Here is a 12127-nt window from a genome sequence, read left to right as displayed (position 1 = left end):
CTGATACCGATGTCGATACTTTCAGTGATTTAAAAATAATAATAAAATGCAACGCTTGAAAGACAACTCCCATGCAAAATACTGTTCATTTAACATTTAACTTTGGTGGCCTCCTTTTAAACAATGAAATAAATTTAGAAAAGCACATAAATAATTAACATCCTTTACTTAAATTCTCTGAGTGGAAAGCTTAAAACAGCCTCTTTGGTACAAAACTTAAAAATACTTAAGTATTCAAAGTATGTAATAAATATCTCAACACGTATATTCACAAAGCATGAGTGCAGTCAAGAATGCATGGGTGTACATTCTGCTACGTTGTGTTTTATCAAGAAAACATTATTTCATATCTAAAAAGTCTACCATGAAATATAGTTAGTAGTTAAGTTACTACAAGCACAGACAAGTTAAATATGTTCATCTGGAATAAAACATGTGTGTTAGCTACAGATCTACTGTCTTTGGGATCTGATTTCAGAAAAGAAAATTCATGACCTGACTTCAAAGCAAAAGTAGTGAGTTACTAAAGCATTGATAGAAATGTAGTGGAGTCAAAAGTATGATATTTGTCTTTCAAATGTAGTGGAGCACAAAAAAGTTCCCCCCAAAGTAATACTCAAGTAAAGTACAGATACTCAAAAAATGTACTTAAGTACAGCACTCAAGTAAATGTACTTTGTTACTGTTACCTCCGATAAAGGTTACTGTCCTTTATCGGAGTTTCCGATAAAAATGGATTATGTAGCAATTTTAGTCAAAATCCGCACTCACAAATTCAAGGTCTGGTTCACAAAAATAAAGTAAAAATAAAAAATTATATAAGACGTTCACTGACTTGCTTTTACCGAAATAATGTTTCTTAAACTTTTCATAATTTCGAACCCCTATTTTGACTCATCCACGTTTAGTGTTTATTCTTGCCTTTTGTTAGGTTTACAACTAGTCAAAAGCTTTGGAAGAAGCAAGTAAGTAGAGCACAAAGGAGGACAGTTTGATAAGCACTGTAAAAGCAATTTTGAAAAACAGTCCATCAAGCTTAATTAAAGTATCCAAGACACAAAACATCACAACAAGTCCCTCTGTAAGGTAGATAGAATTTATTCATTATTTTACATCAGCTATACAGTTAATGTGGACAAATGAGTGGAGCACAACATTTCAGAATAACCTGAAAACATACTGTTACAACACCTATAAATACCCAGTGGTGCTATGACATTATATCTCTCAGAACCACAGCTTTTTAAAAAGTGATGATGACTTCTGCTTTTTTCTGTGGAGGGAACAAATTCTGTTTTGCCATCGGAGTTTGGTAGAGGACAAGGGGCCATGGGAGACTTTAGATCTCATCCACAAAGGGTGTTTTTGCGAGGTTGCCACTGGATGCCATCGTCTTCTTGCCGGACACAAATTTCTTAGCAGCCTGGGAACGAAAATAAAATAAAATTAAGAAGGTCAGTATTAACAACAAAAAATGTACACAATAAATGACTCTGATATTTATGATAAATGATCTAACTAAATTCAGTTCAGTGTTATGTGAATACATCTTTCTTAATATTCTAATATATCTTACATTGGCGACGTCGGTCAAGGAAACATTGTCAATCTTTTTGGAGATTTCCTCGTGAGAGCAGTATGATCCCTCAGCCAGAGCCTGAGTGCCCATGGTCTCCAGCAGTCCCTCTGAAGTCTCCAGAGACATCAGGAACTGGCCTTTCATCTGGGCCCTGCAGACCACACAAAACAAGTGCATCATGAGCCACATTAGTGCAAGAGGAAACGATTCAACTTAATTAACTTTCTACACCACGTTAAGTACAATGACAAATATAAGTTGTTCAATATTTAAATAACCCTTGTTTTATTTCTTTTGTGTATCCATGAACTGTATCAGGTAAACAATGAACCATAATAAGACTAAAAGTTGACTTAATGGTATAAGACAGGAGGAATGGCAACACCTACAGGCACAAAGTGGCAACTGAACTGCTTAATGGCAAGAACATGGATTTCAGAGTACGAGTTCTTTTGGGAACATAAATGTACTGTTTTCCCAAAAATAAACTATTTCACTGCTTGCATTACAATTATTTGCTTTTGGGAAACCTGCTAAAGTTATGTCAATTAGCTAAGCTGAGCAGAAAGACATCAGCTAGCCATTACAACCTACGTCTGCGTTCAGTCTTTTTTATAGCTTATTTATGGTAGGATATATCTCCTTTCTTTATCTTACATCTTGAAAAAATGCTAAAGAGAAGAAATCAGCTGTTGGAATTTTTTAACTTAATCGTTCACTGAGCTAAACGCGCACATCCCTGCTTTAAAGTGCTGTTTGTACTGCTTCATATGAACAACACTGTTTTTTTCTTTATTACCATTAAACCATCTTTGATTGAGCTATCGTAAACTGACATAGAAATAGAGTGGAAATGCAATACTGGGTGCATGCTTAACTTGAATTAATCAAATCTTGGAAAGGCATCATAGCCATATCTTAGTCTTACTTGGCCCGAGTGAGGTCGGCTGCGGTGACTCCACCATCAGCAACAGCCTTGACCTGAGCAAGAGCGGCTTTAATCACCTGGAGAGAAAGGAGAGGACAGAGGTTATGCCAGAATAATCCACAAAAGTTCCATAATGGAAAATGAATACTGCCTCTGCCTTGTTGTATTATAGGATACTCACGTCACCAGCAGCTGCAGCCTGGGAAATGGTGTAGACCCCAAACAGGCCAGAGTCAGAGTAACTCGCATTGAACGCACTCACCTACACAGAAGAGGAGAAAAAGGTTTAATAAAAGCAGTGTCATTTCAAGTCCTGACTTATGAACTTCTCTGGACAAGTTTTAACTCTAAACCTAAGACCACTTACATCAAAGGGGTCAGTAGTTGCCTTGGCAACACCGTGGACAAGTTTGCTGGAGGCGCAGGACCCCCTCTTGATATGCGGACCTGCTCCCAGTAAATGCTGCAGCACACTGAAAGCTAGAGCCTCACTGCTGCCTGCTGCTGCTGACTGACTGACTACCGCGGAGTGGACCATGCTGCTGGTGCTCAGGAGACGGACCTCACCTACAGGGAGTCAGGAGGAGGAGAGGAGAGTTACAGGGTGTTTAAGTTTCTTGGGTTGGAATTTGTAAAGCAGAAGTAAAACGAGGCTTGATTTATTACATTACTGGTCCAGCTCACCTCCACGATACTGAGCCTCGGCTCCAGTGGTGCCAGCCCCACTGCGGATGTTGAGGAACTGCTCGCCAACTTGCTTCATCACGGAGTGGTCGACACCTTAAGGAAAAATGATTATCATGAACTAAAATACATTTAGGTAGTTTATTTAACACTTCACATTCTATTGTTATACAGTTTCTATTTACATCCTCATTTAAACACATCAAATGAAAATGGAACTGATGTCAAAATGTTGGTAACAGTTTTAACGATCCTTACCAAGTCCAACAAGAGCCATTCTTGCACTTGTGAAGTTGTTCTGGACAAACTGGTGAAGCTGAAAAAAGAACAGGAGACAAAAGCGAGTCTTAAGAAATACATTTTAAAATAATTGTATTCCTTTAGAGTTCTTTTAGGAGAATTTTTTCTTTCAAAATATTTCTTATTTCTGTATTTTGACTTATGTGTTTTTATTAACTGCCTGATTTATTTTGCTGCCCATGTAAAGCACTTTGTAACTCGGTTTTGAAAAGTGCTCTACAAATAAAATTATTATTATTACTGACAAGGGTTGTTATGATAGCAGAAATTCAAGCTTTACTACAACACCAGTAAAACTGAAGTGCTATAGATGCCTGGTTCAGTACTGCAGGAACAATAAATTAACTCCTGGGCACCCACAACTGGGTACCTTTATTTATCTAATACTACACAGAGCTGGTACAGGATTGGTATTTGAACACAGACTAACATTTGACAAACTGACAAAGTAAAGACAGAAAACACAATTTTCCTAAGATAAATTATGTATTCCTCAAGTTATTGTTTGCAGTCTATTTTATGCAATATAGCCTGAAGGTGAGCAGTCCTTATACTAGTAACATTCATTCATTGTTTTGACCATGTGTATGTGAGACACAGGGAGGGACAGAAGCGCTGTGGCCCTTGGTATTCGTGCCTGCTTCTTGCATGTGTGAATGTGCAGCACTGACCTTCTGACTGTGACTATGATTTGTGGGTAACAGATCGGGTTTCAGTACTGAGCTTACGGATACAGGCGGATGCAGGTTTGTAAAATTGGACCCATGCAGGACTCCGGCTCTAGCTGGCATCACTGACTCTCTCTTTTGCTAAACATAACGGATGCATCTCTTTTAGACACCAAAAGGACCCTACAAAACATTGATATTTGATGTAGGGACGAGCAGAGACACATACACAGTGGGCAGGATGTGTGCAAACAATAAAAAAATATAAAAAAATCTTGCACCTTTATACGTTTCTGCAAGTTCTTGATTTGTTGTTTTGTTTGCTCATCGAAGCAAAACCATCAAAGTATTGACAAATTTGACAACCACACTACCAACACTGAACTTCAGGAATAAACACAGAAGAAATCCTTACATGTTCAGACTCGATGTCTCCCACCATGTGGTCGGGACAGTACAGGGAGTTACAGAGAGTGTTCTTGTAGGCAGCCGCATGAAGAGCTTCAATTATACCTGAGGAGGCAGAAAGAGAGATAACGAAATGCTAGATTCTTATGTCACAGCTTAAAAGGCTGATGTCCTCTTTGGTCTAAAATCTGAAAGGGCACTTCCATGAAAATAAGACCCACTTATTTGAGCACTCTGTGCAGCCTGTGCTTTATCCATCTTCACCCTTGGTGTGAGGTCTGATACCTCCCATGCCCTGAACTCGGGGGCTGTGGTCACATTGATCAAATACTCCATCACTGTGTCACTGCAGATGAAAAAAAACAAGGGAGGAAAATGTGTTAGTGATATGAAGGGATTGAACCGGTGCATCGAAGTGAAAACTCCTGCAGCACAATAAAAAGTATCACAGCTGACGTCATCATCGTGTAGCTGATTTTAATGATTATTTATAGACTCACATGTCATCTCTCAAGCAGTCGACGGTGTAGCTCATGTTCTCCCTGGATGAAGTCACACTGAGGAAGCACAAACATGCAGATTTTTGAGTAAGAAAATGGATCAATGAAGATCTTTGAATGCATGTTATGACCTTCTTTGAGGTTACTGACCTCATGCTGCCACCCACTGCCTCCACACCACGACATATCTTGAAAGCTGAAGCTCCTTTGGTTGTCTTAAAGAGCACAGGTGTGAAGTTAACACAAAGCCAAGAACAGAGGGCAAATACTGGTACTCCAGAATACACACTATGTATTTAATTGTAACACTATTTTACAACATGTGGGAAAGGAAAACGACATGGACACACATTTAGAACTGTATAAAATACAAAATACAAAACTGATCATATATCCTACCAGGTTGGATGCCAGCCGGAGAAGGTGGGTAACACCCTGGTTGTCATTGGTCTCATAACGACACCCGGCCTTGACGAAGACTCCGATCTTGGAGGCTGGGGAATAATTCTCCAGAGAGGCGATCACCAGTCCACTAGGCAGTCTGGTCACCTGGACAGAAGGGCACATAAACAATAAATATTTGTCCCTAACTCCATCATTTCCATCCATGTTGAGTTAAAACATGTCAGCTTATAAGACATTTTACATCAGGTTTAGTTACTTCACATTTTATGCCTTAAGTTAACACCATGGGACAACAGCAGAAGCATAAAACAAGTAATCACGTTATCCTCAGACACAAAAACATTCAATTTAGAACTCCAGCACAGCCATTCCTCATCACTCCCATACACATACATGGACGTCCTGGTACGAGTGGGCAGCCCCAGGAGAGAGCTTGAGGCCAGCTAAGGGCAGGGCAAGTGACTGGCCTGATCTGGTAGCTGCATAGAACCGTTTCTGTGGAGAAGAAACACAAGTCAACCATCACTGACCTGCACATCCTGCGGCTGAAACTTAACAGGTTCGGCCGCCCCTGTGAACTCCAGCTTACGGGCCGCCTGGGCCGCGTAAAGCCTTGTCTGGAAAAACAGAGAACATGGGAATCGGGACATTACAACTAATGTGTGACTGGTTTAAAGCTGCTGTTGGTAGGAAAGGTGTAAGAAAAATTGACTTTTTTTTCTGTTGTGTTTGGAGAAAAGGTCATAATGCCCATCAGTACTCATCGGTAAGTGAAGTAATTTGAGACTATTGCGAATTCTCTGCATTTTCCAATGCCTTTGTATCAAGGAATGTTATTATTCCCCTCGTTCCCGTTAAGATGGACCAATCATAGCTAATCTCCAATCCTCTGTCCTGGTTGGTTAAGGGGAGACCCCTTCTACATCCTCCGATTGGTTATGAGTTCGCCACAATCTTGACTTATTTCCTTATGTATTTATTTTGGTGACTTGGTCCACAGTATCCTGTAACCTCTCAAGTCCTCTGCCTCCCTCCTCCTCCTTCCACCACAGATCAACAATGGACAGAAAAGGGTTAAAACACCCTGAGCTGTCCCACCAGGCTCAAGAATCACCTCAGCCTGCACACGCCGATCTGTGTTGGGGGGCTAAGAGGAAATCTGGTTAGGAGGGGTAGTGTTGGCATTCGAAGTCCCTTTCTCTGAACAGATGTTTACTCCATGACTACCAACAGCAGCTTTAAGGTCTGAGGTGAGGGCACTTTTAGGAAAGCTGACATCAGGAACATTCAAGATCTTAAAATAAATAATAGGATGAATGAACTTTGTTGAAAGCAAGTCATCACATGAAAAAAGCACCTTTTCAAAACACATAATGAGTCATACAAGTCTGTCAAAATATGTCTCTTTTTAAGTAAAGCACAGTGTCTTGGATTACAGAAACTTTCAGGTCTTTCAGTATGGGTCTTACTTTTTATTTCACTTCAACAATAAGGGTGTAACGCTGTAAATAGAAGTGCCCTGTAAGCAAGTCCTTTCAGGCTTCATCTGGTGTCAACATGACGTGAAGTGGAGGTGATGCGTTCATTGCCTTGAATAGTACCCAAAGTAAACAGTGTTGTTAACCCTAGTTCAAGACATGAGATACACTGTAGTACCTCTGATGTTTAAGGACACAGTTTACATGACTCGGGTACACTCTCTTGGGTTATCTGCTGGGTTAGTGCTGTTACCTAAGAGCTAGTCACTGTTTGCTACTCTGCTCTTCCTCACACCTTGCCCTGACATGACCCTGAAAATTGACACCGTTCTAGAATTAAAACCAAAACCAAAACATACAACCGGTTTATCTGCGGCTATCCCGTCAAGGACGGATGTAGATTAAGTAAAGAATCCTTACCGAGAGCTGGCTGATTCCCCGGATCCCCTTCATCTCCCCTCTCTCCTTCAATCAGGACGATGGAGCAATATGGCTGGCGTGAAAATGTCCTACCCAGAATGCCCCGCGTGCTCCTGGCTCACAAAAGTACCACTGAGCAGATGAGCGTGCGCCCTCTGTTGACACGGAGACCACAGGCACGTCCACAATTTTTCAGAGGATTGTTAATCTCATCTAGGGTTGCAAAGGGGTGGAGAATTTCTGGTAAATTTCCATGGGAAGTTAAACTGGGGAATTTTGGAAATATTCCAAATTGGAATTTATGGGAATTTAATGGAAAGGTATCATATCCAAGCATAATTATGTGTTTTGTTCATAAGCAGACATCCATCCAAAATAATACAATTAAAACAGATTTATTTGTAAGTAGAACTTTATCAGGTGTTAAATATTTTATTGAACAATAACTTTTTTTCATTGAAGACCAAAATATGAATGTTGAGTTAAATATTATCAATCAATCAATCAATCAATCTTTATTTGTATAGCGCCAAATCACAACAAACGTTATCTCAAGACGCTTTTGCAAACATAGGAGGTCTAGACCACTCTATGTCAAATTATATCTAATCTATCAGAATATATATCTAAAAAAAAAAGTTCATCAAAGACGACAGATTGGCCATAATCCTCCTGTCAGCCACCACCTCAACAGGGTCCAGGACTGAGCTGGCCTTCTTCACCAGTGTGTTCAGTCTTGCTCTCCTGTATCCTGTCCGCCCACAACAGGTGTAATCCTTCCAATGTGGCGTTCGTGTCCGGTGTTAGCTCTGTTAGCATGATGCTACTCTGCCAGTATTCCCTCTGGTGCTGGGTTAGCTCGTCCACCACCTCTCCCTGAAAAATAATCCCATTCAACATGCAAATAAAAAGGGCATGTAGGGGGCGTGGTCTCAACAGCCCTGCAGTAAACAGTGTGCAATGTGCATGTGATTGAGGAATAGCATAGATATTCAACTGTACTTGCATGAAATCTGGTTGTTTTAGTCAGAATTATGCTAAAATATATTTTACCCAACTATATTTAATTTCCCATTAAGAGTCAATCTTCAATTTAGTAAATTCCTGGTTTATTCCCGTTTATTCCTATAAATTCCCATTAATTCCCATGGAAAGTTTCAACTTTGAAAATTCCTGGAATTTTACAACCCTAATCTCATCTAACAAATGTTGTTGATTCAACCCTCTGGGTGAAAATGAATTAATCCTAAGAGTATTTTTATGTGGGACTGAACAGGGAGATACCACCTACAGTACATAACTTTTAAGGTTTTACCATTGCCTCCAAAAACCTTGTTTCAAAGTAGAATAAATTCAAAATTCACTGGATATGTATTGCAAATTGTAAAATAATTTTTAAAGAATCAAGAATCTTATCAAAAAATTCTGTTCACTGAACCGCCTTAAAATGTTGGTGTATTTTGGCACCCACAATGCGTGTTGTAAACCTCGGATCTAAAAATATGAGTCCAATGTGGAAGTGCTAAAAACTGCAGTTCATTGAGGATCCGCTTGAGGCTGGCTCTGGAAGTACCGGAAACCACATACACACCAATTCAGCAGGATTAAACCTGTGTACAGCCTGGTTCAAAAGACGAGTGTAGTCTGGATAGCTCATTTCTCGATCGGCACACACTGTGAGGGGATGTGAATTTTTTCATAACGCGGTAGTTTCAAAGATATTGAGATTACGAGTCTTCCAATGAGAGGCACAGCTGACTTGATTGACAGACGGGAACACTGTAGCTGTTGGCGAGGAGGCTCAAAGCCTGCCTCTTTATGTCACATTCGCGCGACAGCAGCAATATGGCTCCCGCCGACGATTGGCCTTAAAACAGCGCTTCAGAAACAGATGGGTGACGTCACGGATACTATGTCCATATTTTATACAGTCTATGGTTGTAAAGTGAAATAATGAAATAAGAGATAAAACACTTTTAATACCTTTTATACTTGACTCAGTGGCATTGTTTCTGATGCTTTTATTATTATTTTGTGGTTTAATGTATTTCTTTAAATAAAAAAAAAACAGAAACTAAAAGTATCAATCTTGGGATGCTGTTGCCAAAATACTTTTGAAAAAATCTTTTTTTTTTTTTAATTCATCATTATTATTTAACCTGGGGGCACTATCAATGTAATCAAAATCCATGCAAATAAGCGTAAATAAAAAAATCTGTTTATAATCCAGAGGCGTAAATTAGCAACATACACAAAATGAGGAGTACCTTCAGATCGCATAGAGAGGAAGTAATAATATCTAGACTACATTTTGGTCACTCAACATTGAATAGTAGTGCCGTCAGAATAAGGAAATATCCAACAGGAATATGTGACTTTTGTACAGAAGAAGAAACAGTGGAACACATAGTCATGAACTGCCAAAGTTATGATACTGAAAGAAGATAAATAATAAGGAGGCTGAGAGAGAACAAGATGACATTGAACATATTTGATATTTTACAAAGAAATTTAATGGATGCTGAACTTGAATAGAACTAAGTTGATGCAGATGATTTAGTTTCGATAGTATTTCTATAATTTTCAATTTGAAATATTATTATTATTGTTATTTCTTTGTATTTATCTATTTTATTTCTTTGTATTATAATTATTTCTTAGAGAAGATAGTTCCAATCCACACTCCACGCCAGTAGGTGGCGGTAATGCACCTAGAAGTTGTTTGCCAACCGCCAATAAAAACCCAAGAAGAAGAAGATGATGATTAACAACATACACTTCCGGTCGTTTTCGCTGGCTTTTCTATGCGCATGTGCGGTACCTCACACGTGTGGTAAACGTCCAGACTGACTGCATGCGACTGATCTAAGGGAGTTCATAGATCAGCAAAATATACAACTTAGATACAAACCTTTATTGATCTCTTTACCCTTTCCGATTTAGGGGAAATCAAATAGTCCTCCGTGAAGCATTTCGCCGAGAGGGCCGGATAAAAAGGAAAAACATTGACCATGGTGAGTGCTGCTATCTGAATGAACTAACATGCTAACAAACAAGCTAGCTATTAGCGAGCTGTAGAAAGTAGGTTTTGCGCTAAGAAACATTAAACTCGATTGTTACTCGTGTTCGTGAACCTCATAACATTTCTCATTGTTATTTTCGTTTGTTTTCATTTTGATTGCCGTTCACAGACTGAACCTCAAGTGAACCCGAAGGCCTACCCCCTGGCCGACGCCACGCTGACCAAAACCATCCTGGACCTGGTGCAGCAAGCCTCAAACTACAAACAGTTGAGAAAGGGGGCTAATGAAGGTGAATAATACGTGATGGTAACTGATAGAAACTCCATTTATGGATCACATATGGGTGGCTATTTCATAGCTTTCGATGGATTCAACAGTGTGGTCAAGGAAACGTGGTGTCTCCTCAAGCTAAAACCGTTACACACATGGCTTGTGTCCACAATGTTCATTCACACATTGACTTGTTCAATACACTTCACTTTTGGAAGTTACTATCACCCAAAATAACCTGCATTAATTAATTGATTGACAGACAGTGTCTCGTTGGTTATGGTTTCCTTTTTTTAGACTTAGTTTTTCTTGTTTTATAACAAATATTTTACAAACAATACTGAGAACATAAGACAGACAGGGTCATCTTCATGAGTGAGGTAAAATGCTTGATAATATACCATAGTAAGGGACAGAGAGGAAAAACCAACAAATAGTGGGGTGGCTAGCTGTGTTATTCAACAGCATGCATGTCCACAGGAGGCAAAAACAAGGCATTTTCCACAGCAGAACATAACACATACATCATTACACATTCATATAAGTTGTCCAGTTCTTCCAATATTTTTCACCTTTTTTCATTGCATGTCTTAGTGAGAAAGTCAGTTGTTCTATATAATACATTTCTTTTTTTGGTTACGGTTTTATGAATTTATTTTCACTTTTAAGAGGTTATCAATCGGCTACCAGTGTGGTGGGTTACAAAAACAAAAAAGAGTTGATGTGAATACTGACATGATCTTTTTTTTCCCCCAGCCACCAAAACCCTGAACAGAGGCATCTCTGAGTTCATTGTGATGGCTGCTGATGCTGAACCACTGGAGATCATCCTCCACCTGCCTCTCCTCTGTGAGGACAAGAATGTGCCGTACGTGTTTGTACGCTCTAAGCAGGCCCTGGGCAGAGCCTGTGGGGTTTCGCGCCCCGTCATTGCTACCTCAGTCACCATAAAGGAGGGGTCTCAGCTCAAACCGCAGATTCAGTCTGTTCAGATGGCCATTGAGAGACTGCTTGTGTAAATGATGTTGCACTGATGTGAAAATAATCTCCTTGGATAAAAGGGGGACAAATTCCAGTTTGAAAATATTCTTGTCTCTTGTTTGATGGAAAAAAAAGCTGTTATGCACGACAAGAAAAATAGATTTTGTTTTTTACATTTTAGGATAACAAGTCCACTTCAGTGTATCAGTTTGCTACGGCATGTTCTGATTCATAATAAAAACATTTTTTATTTAAACTATTATGCTCATTCTTGAAATTGTTTTGACAAATCTAATAAAATTCATGTATGAATATATATATATATATATATATATATATATATATATATATATATTAGTTACTTTAGGCCTCTGACACATCAATGTTTTTTAGGTGGCAAGAGTGGAATTAAGCCAGTATAACCAGTCTTTCAACCCAGGGGACATTAACATTAAACATATTTACGCTATGCTGGTCTATGGT

General features: G+C 39.2%; 2 protein-coding genes across 3 annotated transcripts; one reads left to right on the top strand and one right to left on the bottom strand.

Annotated features, from left to right (window-relative positions):
- Positions 1 to 1077: 1077 nt before the first annotated feature.
- Positions 1078 to 7503, bottom strand: LOC117830372 (cytochrome b-c1 complex subunit 2, mitochondrial). 2 transcript variants are annotated; one of them, XM_034708470.1, is made up of 14 exons: positions 7371 to 7503; positions 5866 to 5967; positions 5467 to 5616; positions 5218 to 5282; positions 5068 to 5124; positions 4789 to 4913; positions 4575 to 4672; positions 3450 to 3507; positions 3192 to 3287; positions 2875 to 3074; positions 2689 to 2769; positions 2508 to 2584; positions 1577 to 1730; positions 1078 to 1423 (listed from the first exon to the last, which is right to left on the bottom strand). In XM_034708470.1, exons 1-14 carry the CDS (start codon positions 7401 to 7403, stop codon positions 1340 to 1342), a joined length of 1380 nt encoding a protein of 459 aa, XP_034564361.1. In that variant the 5' UTR covers positions 7404 to 7503; the 3' UTR covers positions 1078 to 1339. The 2 variants fall into 2 exon arrangements, with proteins under 2 accessions (XP_034564361.1, XP_034564362.1); XM_034708471.1 differs by lacking the exon at positions 5866 to 5967 and adding an exon at positions 6003 to 6089 and having other exon boundaries at positions 7371 to 7502.
- Positions 7504 to 10148: 2645 nt separating this feature from the next.
- On the top strand, positions 10149 to 11900 carry snu13b (SNU13 homolog, small nuclear ribonucleoprotein b (U4/U6.U5)). The gene is made up of 3 exons (XM_034708481.1): positions 10149 to 10384; positions 10562 to 10682; positions 11420 to 11900. Exons 1-3 carry the CDS (start codon positions 10382 to 10384, stop codon positions 11680 to 11682), a joined length of 387 nt encoding a protein of 128 aa, XP_034564372.1. The 5' UTR covers positions 10149 to 10381; the 3' UTR covers positions 11683 to 11900.
- Positions 11901 to 12127: the final 227 nt, after the last annotated feature.

This window comes from Notolabrus celidotus, chromosome 18, assembly GCF_009762535.1.
Source record: "Notolabrus celidotus isolate fNotCel1 chromosome 18, fNotCel1.pri, whole genome shotgun sequence".
Taxonomy (NCBI): Eukaryota; Metazoa; Chordata; class Actinopteri; order Labriformes; family Labridae; genus Notolabrus; species Notolabrus celidotus.
This window is presented reverse-complemented; position numbering and strand designations above follow the sequence as displayed.

What these genes read in the sequence shown, in the direction of transcription:
- LOC117830372 (XM_034708470.1), bottom strand. Translation starts at nt 7,403, where the DNA reads ATGAAGGGGATCCGGGGAATCAGCCAGCTCTCG. An exon ending in GAGACATCGAGTCTGAACAT is followed by an intron (nt 3,508 to 4,574) that starts GTAAGGATTTCT and finishes TTCTTTTTTCAG; the next exon opens with CTTCACCAGTTTGTCCAGAA. An exon ending in GCCGACCTCACTCGGGCCAA is followed by an intron (nt 1,731 to 2,507) that starts GTAAGACTAAGA and finishes TGTGGTCTGCAG; the next exon opens with GGCCCAGATGAAAGGCCAGT.
- snu13b (XM_034708481.1), top strand. An exon ending in GAGAAAGGGGGCTAATGAAG is followed by an intron (nt 10,683 to 11,419) that starts GTGAATAATACG and finishes TTTTTCCCCCAG; the next exon opens with CCACCAAAACCCTGAACAGA.